Below are 18163 nucleotides of genomic sequence, written 5' to 3'. Positions count from 1 at the left end.
TATCTCTGCTTCTGTCAAGTTCCAGCTTAAGTCTGTGCCTCCACAGGAAACATTTTTAGATTCCACCTTAATTCTAGTGCCTTTCTTCTGTTGATTATTTTCAATATATCCTGTACATAGCTTGTTTGAATGAGTTATTTGCAGACATACATGTATTTTGAATGAAATCATTGGTCTAGACCAAAATTTACATATAAGACATTCAGCCCAAAGGTGATTTTGTTTCCACATGACTCTATCAGCCCCTTGCCTCATCTCTACTACCTGGAAACCACTGTTCTAACAGAAAGAACTGAATTTCTGAATTTGTTAGTGGGTCACTATTCTCTAGTTGCTCCTTTTGCTTATCATTCAGAGCACTTAATTCAGGTACTGAATTCAGTGCTGACTTCATATTAAAAAGATGGCTTTCTCTTTCTAGTTTCGAATACCAAAGAAATCAAAATCAAAGCAAGAAGATACTCAGGTTCAGGCACCTCTCTCAAGACTCAGAAACTCTGACCGGTGGGACCACCCTGTGAAGGGGGTAAATGAAAACTACTTTCTTTTATGTATACATTTTAAAAAGTGTATAAAATATTTTATTAAAACAATTTTAATTTTCCTATATTGCCCCTTTCTTGTTCTTTCTAGTTATTAATTTGTAGTTTTTAACTTATACAGGTTCTTGGTATATGGTAAGATGCTGATTTATTCTTGATTCTGTCTTCAGATATACCTTGTTTTGCATAATTGAACAGTTATAAATTCCATCTTGTAAATCAAATCATATTTTAAGTAGGCTAAGCATATAATTTAAAGGGAATCTAGAATAAATTTCATTCTTCTATTTGTTTCATGTTAAGATTCTCATATATTGTATTTTTAAAAAGAGTAACATATATATTTCCAAAAGATTTGTCTGCTTAGGAAACTAAGACTTTTCAAACATTATCTTTGTTTTTATTTTAGTGGGGGAGATAGCTAAAATAGTGAATGACAGAATTGGGATCGAGGAAGATTTTGACAGAGTAGAATGTTGGACTCAATCTAATAATATGAAATTGAATAAGGATAAAAATAAAGTCTTATACTTGGGTTAAAAAAACCCACTTTAGAAATATAAGATGGGGGATGGTATAGCTAGATAGCAATTTATCTAAAAATTTGGGGTTTTACTGGATAGTAAATTTAATATGAATCAGCAATGTGAAGTGGCAGGCAAAAAAAGCTAATGCAAACTTAGACTTTATAAAAGTGACACAGTATCTAGAACTAGAGAAGTGATAGTTCTGTTGCACTATGTCCTAGTTAGACCACATCTGGAATATTATGTTCAGTTCCAGCCAGGTGACACATTTTAGGAAGGACATTGATAAATTGGTAAGCATCCAGAGGAAGTGAGCCAGAATAGAGAATAACCTGAAGTTATTTTTAAAAGTAATTTCAGAATGGGCAATTATCTTTAAAAAAAAATATAGCTGTCTTTTGTTTTTACATTGTCTTTACTTCTGAGGGTCTTGAAATCTTTCTACTTGAATACAGGTTGAAGAAATTGAGATAAAGACAAAAGATTAAAGGAGAGGAACATGATAGCTGTTTTCAAGTATTTGAAGGGCTGTTATGTGGAAGAGGAATTAGATTTCTGCTTGGAACATTGGAACAATAGGTTGAAATCAGAACGGGGAAAATTTAGGTTGATGTAAGGAAAAACTTGCTAACAACTATAGTTACCCAACAGTGGAAAAGGCTATCTTAAGAGACAGTGGTTTTTCCTCTATTGGAAGTCTTCAAGCAAAAATTCAATAACTACTTGTTGGCCATGTTGTAGAGGAGATTCCTGTTCAGATCTGGGATCAACTAGATAACTTTTGGGATCCTTTCAACTTAGAGACTGTATTATTCTTTTAGCCAGTGTCAGAGAATTCCTAATTAAAAAAAAATCAGAATAGCTACATTCAGTTTTATTACTCTCTTTTGCAATCGTATAATTTATGACCAATTAAGCACTCATTCTGACTTCTTCAAAAGAAAATTTTTACCATCAGCATTATTTGTTTTAATTTATTATTTGTTTTTAACTATGAGACAGAACATCTTTATTTGAAATATGTTATGAAATTATTTAGCTGCTCGTCTTTGGATTTAATAAATATATTCCTAGAGTTTTAATCTTGCTTTAGTGTGTTAATATTTTACTAAACAAACAAACAATCTCCATGCTATAATAATTGCTTCTGAAAGGACGTAACTATGCTTATGGTATAATGATTGTTTATAGGAGATGATCTTAATTGGGAGGGGAGGCACAGAGGCACTAAAAGTTGACTATACAAGGAGCTGAGTATGTCACTATTTCCAGTATTAATCACTGTTATATTTATAGGCAGTTTCCAACTTATGATTGGATCATGTTTCAAAAGTTCACATACAAGTTGTCTTTTAGGAACTTTGTTTAGGTCATAGAAACAGTTGTAAGTGGTAGCTAGTTTCCTATGCCAGCTGAAAAAACCTTAATTAAACTTATAATATAGTAAATATATATTTGTAATGAAGAATAGTTGAAAATGATAGTCTTGAAAATTTATTAGTTCCTGGGCTTCGGTCTTTTTTTGCTTCTAGTTGGCCCTGAAACACATTCATATAGAAGTATAATTCATTGGTTTCAGACCATGATTGAGTTAATTAGTGGGAAGAGAGCACAAATGCACTAAGATCTTGAAGAAAATTGCTGGTGAGGGAGTGGCAAATGGTGTCTACATTTTTTAAAAACATGATGGTGTATTGTCATCTGTCTTCCCTGTCTGTCTCCTCTTTCACCCCACCCCATACTCTTTTGCCCCTTGTGCTACCATTGCATTGTTTCTGTACCTTCTCAAGCCCAAGGAAGTATACTGTCATCAGAAGTGAATGATGTGAAGGAATCTTTTTTTCAGACATCCCCAAACTTATCTGGGCAAACACAACAGGGAGGTCATTTGCCCTCTGGACCGGCCGCTAAAGTATTGGAGGTAGTGTTCACAACCCTGCTGGACTGAGGCCAGCTCAACATCGACTGGTTCTTAAGTCTACTCTACCCTTAAATCTGTCAGAGTGAACCTGCAAAATAAGTGCATATTTTGCTCTAGACAGAGATTTATTTGATGGGAACCATTAGAATGGAGATTGAACGAATTCTTAGCTCAATAATTAAGGTGACAGTCTAGTAGAATTTGAACTACCATGACCCCATCCATATATCACGAGGGTACTTTGTAGTTTGACAACTTATAAGATTATCAGTTCTGATTGCTAGGTAATAAATATGCAATCCTTAACAATAATCATACACATAGAAGGCACACAATTTTTTCCTGTGAAGAGGATGGCACTGGATTACCTCTCCCTGTTCAAGTTTGATTCCTTGAATGTATCACCTTTGACCAGTGAGGAGAGGAAGAAAGACAAAGGAAAAAATTATAAAGCCAGGCTTGCCCTGCTTGACTGAGCTCTCGGTCAGAACAGACACAGATCAGCAACAAGGCCAGAAAGGAGGTTAGAAGTCCTGGGACAGCAGGTTCTTGCTTCCTGAGCAACCCATTGGCCAGAGAACTAAGATGGGAGCAGAACTACTAGTCTGTTCCTCCCTCAGCAGCCCAAAGGCAAGAGAGAAGAGTAGGAATACAGTCTTCAGCCTCCAGCCTCCAGCCTCCAGTTTTCTTTATATCAGCAAGACAGATGAGCAAAGGAAGGAGCAGAACTGTCAGACTAGACTCCTGTTGCTTTCTCAGCTGATAGATGAGACAAGTGGGAGCAGAATCAAGAGGCTCCTACTTCCTTCATGGCACTCAGGCAATCAGCCAGGAAACATTCATTAAGTGCCAACTGTGTGTCAGGCACTATGCTAAGTACTAGAGATACAAAAAAAGGCACAAGACAACCCCTGATTTCAAGGAGCTCAATCTATTGGAGGAGAAAACATGCAAACAATTATGAACAAACAAGTTATATATGGGACAAATAGGAAATAATCAACAGAGAGACTGCACTGGAATTAAGGGGGAATCTGAAAATGTTTCCTGTAGAAGTGGAGATTTAAGCTGGAATTTGAAGGAAGCCAGGAAAGCCAGGAGGTAGAGATGAAAAGGAAGAACATTCCAGGAATAGGGGACAGTCAGTGAAAATTCCTGGAGTTAGGAGATGGAGTATCTTATGTGAGGAAAAGGTAGATAGCCAGTTTCACTGGATCTAAGAGAACTTGGTGGAGGAGTGTGAAGTTTAAGAATCCTGGAAAGGCAGAGGTGGGTAGGTTATGAAGGGCTTTGAATTCCAAAAAGAGAATTTTGTATTTGATACTGGAGGTAATAGGAAGTCATGGGAGTTTATTGAGTGGGGGAAGGAGGGCATAACATGGTTGGACCTATGCTTTAGGAAAATTATTTTGGTGGCTGAGTTGAGGGTGTACTAGAGTGAGGAGAGACTTGTGGTAGGAAGACCAGGCTATCACAGTTGTTTAGGCATGAGGAGATGGAGGCTTGCACCAGTATACAGTATCAGGAGAGAAGGGGGCATATTTGAGAAATACTGCAAAGTTGAAATCAACAGGTCATAGCAACAGATTGTATATAGGGGTGGTGGTAAGAGACAATGAGTGGTTGAGGACATCTAGGTTGCAAGGCTGAGTGATTGGGAGGACAGTGGTACCGTTGACAGTAATAGGAAAGTAAGGAAGAAGGAAGGGTTTGGGGGGGGAAAGATAAGTTCAGTTTTGGACATGTCAAGTTTAAGATATCCATGAGACATCCAGTTTGAGGTATCTAATAGGCAGTTGGAGATGTGAGACTGAGGGTCAGCAGAGAGGCTAAGGCTGAAGGAGATTTGAGAATCGCCAGTGTACAGATGATAACTGAATTCATGGGAGCTAATAAGATCACCAAGTAAAACAGAATGAAGGGAGAAGAAAAGAAAGCCCAGGGGAGAGCCCTGTGGGTCACCCACAGTTGGAATATGTGACCTGGATCAGTAAAGGAGCCTGAGAAGGAGCTGTCATATAGGTAGGAGGAGAACGAGGAGAGACCAGAGTCCTTAAAACCTGGAGAGTATCGAGAAGTGGATGATGAACTGTGTCAAAGGCTGCATGCAGAAAGGTTGAGGAAGAAGACTGGGAAAAGGCCAATAAATTTGGCAGTTAAGAAGAGATCATTAGTGACTTTGGAAAGGGCAGTTTTAGTTGAATGATGAGGTCAGAAGCCAGACTGTAGAGAGTTAAGAAGAGAGTGAGAGGACAGTAAGTGTTATAGATGGCCCTCTCAAGGAGTTTAGCCACAAGAGGAAGGAGAAATGGGATGACATTTAGCTCTTGCTAAAGAGTGTGTGTGACAGGAGGCAAGGTCAAGGGCTGGAACTCCAGGAGCTGTGCTTACTTCTAGTAGTATTAGGTCACGTGCTCAGTCTGGTGTCACCTCTGAACTGTACCACTGCCTGCCCATGCTAGATACAATGCTTTCTGCACTGCTGAAAGCTCTGCCAGCAGAAGTCAATTTGGAAGGAAGTCCGATCCTCATTACATGAACAGAGTTCCATCTCCTTCCTCAGGATCTAGAGTACTGAATCAAGAGAAATTTGCCCTATGTCTCTGATAGGAAGTCTTCCCTCCATTGGGAAACCCATTGGGAAACATTTATTTACTGGCCAGAAACTGGTGTGGGGAGGGTCAGGCTCTTCTACTACTTTTATCTCCATCTAGACAACCAGAAGAAGTTAGTTATCAGTTTTAACACTGGTAGGAATGGTAACATGAAGCTATACTGTGTAGCTCCTCCATCAACTTTTATGGTTCAAATGGCCTGTTCCTTAGGGCTATCTTAGCTTTGCTTTCTCCAACGTGTAATGCTTGCTATAAGAGAAACCTATACTCCTTGAGGGCACTACCCTGTTCTCCTGAAGTTTAGGAATCTGAACTAGTAGGACTTGGAAAACAATGTCCTGCGGCTGGTAAGAATACTTATTGCCCCTATTGTCAGAAAAGAACCACCCTTCTAAATGAAATAGAGACATTTTCCTTTCTTTTTTTCTCTGTGCATGTGATGATAAGAATAATGATAAATGTTGATGATGAAGATGATGATAACTAGCATTTATGTAGCATTTTAAGGTCTGCAGTGTGCTTTACAAATATTATCTCATTTAATCCTCACAACAACCCTGGGAGTTAGTGTTATTATCCCCATTTTACAGATGAGGAAACTGAGGCAGACAGTTTAAATGATTTGTCTAGGCTTATACAACTAGTAATTGTCTGAGGCCAGATTTGAGCTTAGGTCTTCTGAAATCAATTCCAGCTCTTAAGTTTCTGTGATTCACACATATTCAAACACTTGTCTGCCATCAGAGTTACCTATCATCCTAAGTGCCACACTTTCCAGCTTACTCTTTCCTTTCTAATTTTCTCTTTATCCTACCCCCCTGATTAGTGAATGTTGTTGCTATGCTAATGTGTTGCCTAATTGGGGGAACTTCACTAAACAAGGAATAGGCTTGAGACAGAAGAGGCTGGAGGTAGCCAAAGTCTTTCGCCTGGAGTTTTCATTTTCTTAGTTCCTCTGTTGGAGTTTTAACAAAATAAATTGTAGCAAATTATAGTTCTTAGCTTAGCACTTTGAATTAAGTATACTTATTAACAGTGTTGAAAACATATTGTAGAAAATTCTCACAGTAACTCATTGCCTTCAAAGAAAGGCCATCATATAACTCTAATAAATTATAATACATAGTTCCATGACAGGACTACAGACTTCTTGCACAGCAATTATAATCTCTTACAACTCATAAAACTAGACCTTTTAAATTTATAGGTCCATTTTTTTCTAGGCTTTTCCAGTTTCAAAGTCCTACTTTTATGCTTCATTGAGGTATAGAGGTGACTTTGGATTTTTAAAGGCTATACAACTGAGTATAAACTCTGGTGGGTCCAATCATTCTGGAAAGGCCTGGACCAAGTCGGTCAAGGACCAGCACAGTTATGTTTGGGGAAGCATAATACCAGCATGCCTCTAAGTTTCTGTGTGATGAATTCTTTGCCCTTGGTAACCCATAAAAGGAAGAAACATACAAAATAACCCTTGATATTTGGTAGACCCCTTTGGCTTCTGCAGTGAATGAGGCAGAGTGATAGAAAAGGGAATAAACAATGTTAAGAATCAAACTGTTAGATCATTGTTAACCATTAAAGGTTACAGAAATTATGAGATTTTTGTTCCATGACCAGTGAATTGACATGCTATTGGAAGAACTCGCACATATAAATGTAGCTATACTCACAGTAAACTAAGTTAGAAAACTAAAGGAAATTGCAGGTAGATGAAAAGATTGCTTACAGGTTTTCCTTGGAAAAGGAGTTGTTAAAGTTGGTTTCATTCTGCATCAAAAGGCAACAGGAAATGTAATTTTATGGGACACCTTCTTATCTTCTTTGATAGTGCTTATGACAAGGTTAAGCAAAATAATGACCAGGAAAATATTTATTGCTTATTATCAAGATTCACTATAAACTATGGGATGTAGAGTGGTTCTTTCTATGAAGAACTTCTTACGTCTTCTATGAAAACAAGATCTTTCAAACCAAGTCTATATATATTTATACTTAGTAATATCGTTGTGAATGTTGGCATAAAGGAGTAAGGAATATGTTGGAAAATATGCCTCATGTTTGAGGAATAAAAAATCAGCAACAACTCAGAAGTCTTACATTTGTGTCACGGATTTCTTCCAGAAGAGAGTTTAAAGATGTCCAATAAGACAAGCAGTGAGTGACATAACAAGAAATGAACCTGATGGTATCTTATCATACAGGAAACAACTGATTATTGATTTGGGAATAATACTGGAATTACCTCTGTACCCTGTCAGACAATTGGCTGTTTAGGACAGTGGTCAAAATCAGCAGCAAGTTTAGAAGAAAAAAAATTGTGGGCAGTGTTGTATTCTCCCACTTAGCAACTACTTTTAATTGAACCAAGTGATAAAAATTGGGAAATGGGAAAAGGAAAAGATTGACTTTGGTTAAACTTTTACAAACAACTGGGAAAGAGTCACCAAAACAAAAAGTCCCAAAGGGACCTAGAAACCTTATTCCAGCAAGCACTTTATATCCTTATCTAGCAGAGAGAGATGATAACCTTTGGTTTAGAATGCACTTTCATTTGTAAAATGTTACAGAAGATTATGAGAAAATTTATCACCTCATCAAACAGCAAACAGCAGTGGAAGTGAAAACAAGATTTGCATAAGACTCAGCTGAGCTTTATTATCTCAAAACCACTATAGATGAAACTGGCAAGAAGAAAGCAAACAGAAGATTGTTTCAATAAAAATCTTTTTTTTTGTTATCAATCACAGGAACTACCACATTTCCACCTTAATACTTCAGTCCCTGTTATGCTTTACAAAGTAGTACTTAAAGCATTGAAGATAAAATCGGGAAGAGTGGACCAGACCAGATATACATTAAAAAAAATACACTTTAGCAGCGATACAGTCTTGGGAGTTTTGAGGGATCATTTATAAGGTAATCTTAAGGAGAGGAATTTATCAAAGCAATGGAAAAAAATTACAGATTTTATTGCTACCCTCAAAAAGATGAACAAGAGAATAATGATCAATATCTATTCATATACCCACTTATCTTTATAAAATTTTAAAAATGATCTACATGTATACATATAATGCTTATACATATATATAGTACACACATATATGTATAATTCAAATGTAAGAAGGAAACAGGAAGCTTTCTCAAATGATTTTTTACAGGACATCACATCCTTACAGTTACACAGTTGACTTAAAGGCATAGAGGATGCAATGTCCTACTGTATTTGTTGTTGCTTACAAAAGTGCTTTTGATTCATTGAAGCACAATGTATTCTTTAAAGTTGTCTTCTAATAGATTGTTTCTTCTGCATATGTAAGATGATAAAAGATTTCTTTAAAAATCACAGAGCTAACCCTTTTCAACAATACTGTGATTATTAATATTACTTGAATCTCCAAAAGTGTTTACCTCTATTTTGGAATATATCCTGAATAAACTCCAAATGGAAGAGAGAGATTCCTTATAGATGATGAATTCTCCCAGATGTTCCTAACTGTAGATGACCCATATTAATTGTGTCAAGGTCCTTGAATATTATAGGCCCCCCTCATTGAAATTCATAAATACTCAAAAAAGATAGGCCTGACAATTCTTATAGGAAAAACTGATTAGATAAAAAACGCTTATTTTCCAGAGTATAATATAAAATAAGATGGCCAGTCTATTAAGTCATTCAAAAATTAGTATATCTAAGACAAGCACTGCAGATAGACAGTGATTTGGACCCAGAATCAGAGGACAAGTATAGGCTGGATTGCATTTGGAAAATTTCTCAATGTCTTTAATGATCCCAAGCTTCTCTCATAAGGGCTTATATTTTAAAAGTTGATTTTCTCTTGGAAGTGCAACATGACAGTATTGTAGTATTGGATCATTGTAGTCTGTAAAGAATCAGATTTGTGGGTGACTTCAAAGGCAATGTAGGAAGGCCTAGTAGGTGTACATAAGTTGCAGCATATTTCATTGATGCTTTATTTGCAAGACGTGAAGCCCAGGGATATCATTGAGGAAAGGGAGCCATTATGCTGGTCAATAAAAAAGAGATAGGGGCAGCTAGGTGGCTCAGTGGATACAGCACCGGCCTTGAAGTCAGGAGGACCTGAATTCAAATCTGACCTCAGACCAGACACTTGACAGTTACTAGCTGTGTGACCTCAGGCAGGTCACTTTGCCTAAAAAAAAAAAAGGGATAACAACCTGAGTGTTCCACAAATTCCTTTGAAAGGTACCAAGACCTAGATGAAGATCTGGAGCACATAGGGTGCCTATACAGTCAGTTCTTCTATAATACTTGTTTTGAAAATGAAAATTTGTGTCAATGTGATTTATGTATTTGTTGATGTTCACTCGTTCAGTTGTATTCAACTCTTTGTGACCCCATTTGAGGTTTTTTTGGCAAAGATACTGGAGTAATTAGCCATTTCCTTTTCTGGCTCATTTTTTTTCCCTTTTTTTTCTTTTTAAATTAATTAGTTTATTTTTAATTTTCAACATTCACTTCCATAAGATTTTGAGTTTTAAATTTTCTCTCCCTCCCTCTTGTCCCCCCTCCCCAAGGTGGTATGTAATCTGATATAGGCTGTACATATACATTCATATTAAACATATTTTCCCATTAGTCATATTGTTAAGAATAATTAGAACTAATGGGAGGAACCATGAGAAAGAAGAAACAAAACAAAAAAGAGAGCAAATAGTATACTTTGATCAGCATTCAGACTCTAAAGCTCTTTCTCTGGATGTGGATAGCATTTTCTTTCTTTCTTTCTTTCTTTCTTTCTTTCTTTCTTTCTTTCTTTCTTTCTTTCTTTCTTTCTTTCTTTCTTTCTTTCTTTCTTTCTTTTATTTTGATAGCATTTTCCATCACTAGTCTTTTGGAGTTGTCTTAGATCCTTGCATTGCTGAGAACAAAGTCTATCAAAGTCATCGCACAACATGGCTGTTACTGTGTACAACGTTCTCCTGGTTCTGCTCACTTCACTCAGCATGAGTTCATATAAGTCTTTCCAAGTTTTTCTGAAGTCCATCTCTGGCTTATTTTTACATATGAGGAAACTGAGGAAAACAGGGTTAAGTGACTTGCCAAGAGTCACACAGCTGGTAAATTGTCTGAAGCCAGATTTGAACTCAGGAAGATGATTCTTTCTGACTCCAGGCCCACCACTCTATCCATTTCGCTACCTAGCTGTCCCCATTTGTATATTAGGGAACAATTTGAACATAAATCAGCTTTTGAGTTTGTTAATGCATGATTTTGCTTGTGAGAATGCAGAAAACTGCACCCAGCTAAATGAAGCAGAATAGGAACACACAAACCATACACTCATACACCTCTAACATGTACCAGCTACCTCAGTTAACTGTATGGGTTATCCTACAGGGTTGTAATTTATAATTCTTTCACATATGTGAACTTTTCTATATATATAAAAAACTCATTCAACATCCCCAATATATCTATTATAGTATGTATTCTGGTTCAGTAGCAGCTGTTGGCAAAATCTGTACCCACACACACCCATGCACTACTTCCTCCCTCCTCACCCACACTTTTATTCCATGGCTGAGGTGGGCAGGCAGGCCTTGTCTGGTGACCAACTAGTAGGAACAAGGGTATAGGCCAAGCAGCAGCCCGAGACCAGGGAAGCCTCTAATGTTTATTGTAGTATTTGTGTATTTCTTAACTATTTAATATATGTAAAGCTGTGCTACTGTTTTTATTAGATTCTTGTTTTTTTAATGCCACTGATGAAGTTTTTGAATGTTATTTTCTCTAGCCCCAATTTCCTCATAAGCCTTTTGGTTTTTGTTGTACAATTTTGCATAGTGGGATGATTTTTAGAAAAGCACATATATTATAGCAGAACTGACTGTATACACACACACACATACATATATATTAGTGAAGCCTCAGTATCTTTTTCTGCAATACAATTTTTGGGTCCAAGCCTATAATTTCATTCATGTGGGGACTTATATTCTTGAAGAGTTTTCTTGGACCCTGATATATTAACTGTCTTGCCTTGAGTCACATAGCTAATATGTGTCAGAAGCAGGATCAGATGTTTCTGACTCCTACTATTCCGTACTCTTTCTCACACTAATGACATATAGCAAGTTATTCCTGAAATTTTATTTGTCTGCCTTGTTTTTCCTTCTTAGGAACTTCTAAGTGAACTTAGGAAGTTCTAAATGAACTTTTCTGCATTTTTCTATCTTCATTATCAAGGTATAATGAATACTTTTTTTAGTATCTCTTGAGTGTCATAATAGCGTATTACTTATTCCTTTCTTCTCAATTCTGTCATATATTGTCTGTTTTGTTTTCCAGTGGATAAAGGGGGTAGGAAATAAAGGCAGCAGCTCTTTTTTGCATAAGAGTAAAAAGGATTTCCATGGGTGTACTGTCACTTCTAGGCCATCTCCAAACAGGTAAGTTGCATATATGTGTGAACAAACATTTCAGATGTGGTGGGTGGGTGTGTGTGTGTGTGTGTGTGTGTGTGTGTGTGTTTTAACTAGATATAAGTATCCAAGTTAGTACTTTGGTTTTTTATATTCTTTAATTTTATTATCTTGAAACTTTAGTCTTTTAATTATTTTTAAACTTTTAAAGTCAGGTGAAATGTACCTGCTATTTCTATTATTTGGAAATACTTAGAATTTTATCAATTTTTCAAGTATTATCCAGCTATAGGAAAAAGAAAAAAAAACTCTACTTCATCTAGCATATGATGCTATTAATTAATATGGATAAATCAAATTGCTAATTACTGTTAGGACTTGTAAATTTCTTGAGAATTTGGCATTGTTACAACACTAAATGTGTATTTAAAAATAGAGACTAAAGAGCTGGTAGATTTATGTCTTTTGGTATAGTATACCTACACAGTAATAGAAAAAGAAATCTAATCATTAGTCAATAAGTGTAAATAGGAATCTCTTCTTTTCTCCCTTAATACACATTTGCTGCTTACCAGACACTTTTTCTTTGCTGAAAGGGAGATTAGCATGTATACAGGATATTAGTCAGTAAATAAACATTTATTAAGCACCTGCTGTGTTTCAGGCACTGTGCTTAGTGCTGGCCATGTAAAGAGAGGAGGTCACAATTTAATGGTGGAGACAATAAGCAAATAAATATGTGAAAATAAGCTATACACAGAAAAAATTAAAAGTAAGCAACAGAAGGAAGGCACTAGAATTAAGGGGATTGGGAAAGTTTTCTTGTAGAAGGAATTTCCATGGAACTTCAGGGAAGCAAGAAAGCAGAAATGAGGAGGGAGAACATTCAGGCATGGGGGATGCCAGTGACAATGGTATCAGGAGATGTCGAATTTTATTCAAGGACCAGCCAGGAAGCACTTAATCCACTCTTTCCCAGATGTAATTGAATAATTAGAATAATTATTAGAATATTACATATATGATTATAATTAGGATAATCAGAATAATTAAAAGAACACTGAAAAACCATATCCTAGAAGAAAAAGGCAGTTGTTCAAAACATTTTATGTTAAGAATAAATTCTTATCTATTTGTCTGTTCCTGATATTTGGGAGAACCTATATGTGTCTCACAAATGGACATATGATCCTGATTGAGTACCTCCTATTTGCCTAGCGTACAACACATTTTAATAATGTTTTACATTTTAATGTAATTTAATCATGATTTACAATATAATGTTCAAACTATATTCTCAGAGTCATAGAATCTCACAGTTGGAAAGGACCCCCTTTATAACATACTGATTATAAAATATCTGCTTGAAGGCCTCCAGTGACAGGAAAGTCTTTTGAAAGTCTTTTGAAGAACTCTAATTTTAATTAAAAATTTTTTTAAGGAGGGGCATCTATGTGGTACAGTGGATAGAGCTCTGGACCTGGAGTCAGGAAGACTAATCTTCCTGGTTCAAATTCATTCTTAGACATTTACTAGCTCTGTGACCCTGGGCAAGTCACTTAACCCTGTTTGCCTCAGTTTTCTCATCTGTCAAATGAGCTGGAGAAGGAAATGGCAAACTATTCCAGTATCTTTGCCAAGAAAATTCCAAATAGGGTCACAAAGAGTTGGACATGACTAAAAATGACTAAACAAAAACAACAACAAATTTTAAGAAGTATTCTCTTATAGCAAGCTGTAATCAGCCATTCTGTAAGTCCCATCTGTTAGTCCTAATACTGCCTTCTCAAGCCGAATAAATCAATGAATCAACAAGCATTTATTAAAACCCTGCTATGTTTGAGGCTGTGCACTGGAAATGCAAGTACAAAGAATAAAACAATCTCTTTTTGCAAGGAGTGTTCCCCTCTTCCCTGTCCCCCTCCTTTTCCCTTCACTTAACAACCCTTTTGAATAGTTGACATGTTCTGTCCTTAGACCTTTCTTGGCCAAACATACACCATTTTAAAATCTGACATTTATATGACAGTTTTGAGTCACTCGCCATCTTGATCCATTTCTCCGGGTGTACTGAAGTTTGCCAATATTCTTCCTAAAATGTGGTGGCCAGAACAGAAAACAGTGTTCCAGATGTAGCCTAATCAGACCTTCCTTATTGTAAACAATGTGACTCTGTTCATGTAGCCATGTTAGCTTCTTTGGGCTATAGGCTTGCAGACCACCCCAATAACCAGATTTTCTTTTATGAGGCAGTTGGGGTTAACTAACTTGCCCAGAGTCACACAGCTAGTGAGTGTTATGTGTCTGAAGCCGAATTTGAAATCAGGTCCTTCTGACTCCAGAGCTGTTGCTCTATCCACCTAGCTGCCCCTCAGATCTTTTTCTATATGAACTGTTACCTAATCTTGTTTCTTTGATCATGCCCTTGTGTAGTTGATTTAAGACTATTCAACACAATGATTTAAAGGTTATTTAAAAATTTTAAATGATGTCAGATTTATATCAATTACATATGAACCTGTGAGCATGCAAGGCTTTTTAGTGATTTCACATTTGCTAAGAAACATGTATAAGATTGCTCAGAATTCTGTTTCTTTTTAAAGAAACTTTTGTTAATAAGTCAAATAGCTTCTAATAAATGGCAACAGGGGTTTAAAAGTGATAAGATTATCATTTGTCAATAATCTGGTTATTCCATTACTGGGTCAATCATTGTTTTAGATCAAGCATTTTTTTTTCATCACCAGACCACAAAAATCAGGCTTTTGAAGATGGTCATTTTAAACTAGTGTAAGAATATTTTGAACGCTAATTAGCTCTATCCTTCTGTTATAGGCAAACACTTCATAGGCTTCAGAGACAGAAGGGACATTTGATCTAATGCTTCCCTTCCCTCCTCCCTAGCCGGTTTTATAGATGAGAAAACTTGTCCTAGAAAAGTTTTGTGCTTGCCCAACTCCTCTGACCTCAAATCCACTGCTTTTCCCCTCACATCTTGCTATCTTTTTTTGAAGAGTATTTTGTATTTTATTTCCCCCAATTACATGTAAAAACAATTTTCAACATTCATTTTAAAAATTGAGTTCCAAATTCTCCTCACTCCTCCCCACTCCTCTCATTGAGAAGGCAAGCAGTTTGATACAGGTTATACATGTGTAATCATTCAAAACATTTCCTTATTAGTCATGTTGTAAAAGAAAACATAGACCAAAATAAATACTCAATAAAAATAAAGAAAGCAAAAAAAGTATGCTTTGATCTGTATTCAGACTCCATCAATTCTTTCTCTGGGGATGGATAGCATTTTTCTTCATAAGTCCTTCAGAATTGTCTTGGATCATTGTATTGCTGAGAATAGCTAAGTTATTCATAGCTAATCATCTTAACAATATTGCTGTTACTGGTTAAAGTGTTCTCCTGGTTCTACTCATTTCACTTTGCATTAGTTCATATAAGTCTTAACAGTTTTTCTGACCATCTAGCTCATCATTTTTTAAAAATTTAATTAATTTATTTTTTTTAGGCAGTTGGGGTTAAGTGACTTGCCCAAGGTCACACAGCTAGTAAGTGTCAAGTGTTTGGTCTGAGGCTGGATTTGAACTCAGGTTCTCCTGACTTCAGGGCCAGTGCTCTATCCACTGTGCCATCTAGCTGCCCCTTAGCCCATCATTTCTTAGAGCACAATAGTATTCCATCACAATCATATACCACAACTTGTTTAGCCATTTCCTAATTGATGGGCATCCCCTCAATTTCTAATTCTTTGCCACCAGAAAAGAGCTGCTACAAATATAGGTCCTTTTCCTTTCTATTTTTTTATCTCTTGAAAAGCAGAATTGGCCAAATGGAAAAGGAGGTATAAAAGCTCAGTGAAGAAAATGTGCTGCCTCTTCAAGCAACCTTTTCAACTGTATATCTTATGGTTTTTCTAGACAAATGCTCTGATCCAGCCAATCCAGACTGTTTAATACCTTTGCAATTATCTTATACTTTTCCACTTTAATACTTCATTCCCCACCCTCACACCCCCAACTAGAATGCCCTCCTATACTTCTGTCAATACAAATTCTGCTAGTCTCAACTCCAGCCCCACCTCCTCCACTGTTCTAGCCACAGTGATTTTTTCATCTTTAGGGTTCCTGCAGGTCATATATAATAGTGTACCTGATTTTGTATTCTCTCTGTCTCTCTCTTTCTCTCTCTCTCTCTCTCTCTCTCTCTCTCTCTCTCTCTCTCTCTCTCTCTCTCTCTGCCTCTTTCCCCCCCACCCCCCATGCAGATAGGAGTTATAGAATAAATGTTTATTGATTGGACTTTGGAATTAGAGGGCAACAATTGTTTCAATGCACTTTTAGATACAAAAAGAAATGAAAAGGCTTTTCTAAACTTGCTGAATAAGGCAATAGTAGGGCTAAGATTGTAACCTGACTTTCTGCCAAGCCTTCTTTTTGCTAGATTCAGATAGTTTTTGGAGGGAAATGCTATCGGTTAGCCCAGGGGTGGGGAGACTGAGAGCACATGTTCCCCATTTCTGGGTTAGCTAGAATACCTGGAATTAAAATGGGGTAAATTCACAGAATCAGATGTGAATATGACTAGTTATTATGAAAATGTCTAGAGGAGGGCAGTGTTGACGAATTAGGTAGGAGGCAGTCTGAGATTCTTGAAGTTGAAAAGGTAGAGTCCAGGGATCAGGACAGTCAGCAGTCTTAAAACCAAGGATAATTCCACATTAAGTTTTTAAAATACTGGGGATCTTTGGCCTCATGGGGTCTTTTACCAACAGATAATGTAGTTAGCCTTTGGCTCTTCCCTCAGGTCAGAACAGGACCTGGAACAGTTGATATTTTCTGATTCTATTGTAGAGGTCAGAAATTGGCTCTCAATCCATGCGACTTCAGCATCCACGTTTAAAGGAAAAAACCCACCACCGCCACAAAAGCAAAAACTAACACAAGAAGAGAAACTAAGGGAAACATTTAAGTATGAAAAGCCAACAGGCAATATTTTGAAACTCCTCAGGGAAGGGATTTTTATCCTCTGGAGCTCTCAGAGCATGAGATCCCATTGAGGACAATCTGTATCCTGAGAGTGGGACTCTGACTTTTTCCTTTTGGGAGCCTTCTTTCCTCAGTCTGATGATAAGATATCTGAGAACCCCAAGGGCTGGGGAAGGGTAAATTCTTCTTTTTTTTTAAAATTCTTCCCTTCTTTTGTTTTTCTGAGCCACTTTGACATTTTACCACAAAGTGTGATTATATCACGTGGTATGTAGCATCATTGAAGAAGAGGAAGGAAGAAAACAAACATGTGTTAAGCATTGTGTTCTAGGCACTATGCTAAGTATCAGAGACACTCTACTAATCTCCGATTTTGCTTTTTCCCTAGGGAGTGGGAATGTGCTGACTTTTAGCCTAACAAATCTTGGGCACAGCCTCCTTTAGGGGCCTCAGGAGTACTATTTATTTCTTTCCTAAGTTTATTTCTCAGTGACACTTGCTATGATATTTTGGCTAATTCTTTAATTAAGGTTCAGAACTGTTGAGTGAGGCAATTTTTCTTTCTTTCTTTTTTTCTCAATAACACTCTCTACTGGGATCCAAACTCTCTTTATCCCAAATGTTTTCCTTTTCTGCTACCTAGAGGTTCTTGTTCTTTGCTACACTGACTGCTTGTTTCTTGAGGCCCCTGCGTTTCCGTTACTCCATTCCTCATCCCCTCCCCTCCATACTGCTTTCTGGAGTTTAATAAAACAATTGAACTAATAATAAATTGAACTAAATAATAAATGAACTAATCGTATATTTATATGTGCATTCATATTTCAGGGTCTGGATCTTGGGCTTTGATTATATTATAATTACATACGACATTCGTCAAAACTATACCTTCCGGTCTTAATATCTCTTATTTTCTTATCAAACCAGATGTAATTGTAGAGCCCTTTCCACAACTAAAGTACTTTTAATTGCATGGCATGTGAGTAATTTTTTTTTAACCTGACATACTTAATTTTGTTTATCTTGCCCACCAAGATCTTGTCATCAGACTGTTACTTGGATTCTAAGAGTCTGAAAGATGAGACTGGAAGGAAGGGTTAATAGGATCCTCACCTAAGTACCTATTTTCTTTTTCATTTACAAGGTT

The 18163-nt window shown here is 36.7% G+C and overlaps 1 protein-coding gene across 5 annotated transcripts in view; it reads left to right on the top strand.

Annotated features, from left to right (window-relative positions):
• Nucleotides 1–18163, top strand: part of SENP7 (SUMO specific peptidase 7) — a 158889-nt gene that overhangs the window by 18275 nt on the left and 122451 nt on the right. For 3 of the 5 annotated variants that reach the window (XM_020999860.2, XM_020999859.2, XM_020999856.2), the window contains exons 3-4: nucleotides 422–526; nucleotides 11943–12043. In XM_020999860.2, the coding sequence (XP_020855519.1) occupies nucleotides 422–526; nucleotides 11943–12043 (206 nt within the window). Of the gene's footprint in view, nucleotides 1–421; nucleotides 527–11773; nucleotides 11841–11942; nucleotides 12044–18163 lie in introns of those variants that run through there. The other 2 variants (XM_078146664.1, XM_078146665.1) reach the window with 1 other exon arrangement.

This window comes from Phascolarctos cinereus, unplaced genomic scaffold, assembly GCF_003287225.1.
Source record: "Phascolarctos cinereus isolate Bilbo 61053 unplaced genomic scaffold, phaCin_HiC Scaffold_726;HRSCAF=1367, whole genome shotgun sequence".
Taxonomy (NCBI): domain Eukaryota; kingdom Metazoa; phylum Chordata; class Mammalia; order Diprotodontia; family Phascolarctidae; genus Phascolarctos; species Phascolarctos cinereus.
The sequence above is the reverse complement of the archived record's forward strand: the minus strand, read 5'-3'. Positions and strand labels throughout refer to the sequence as shown.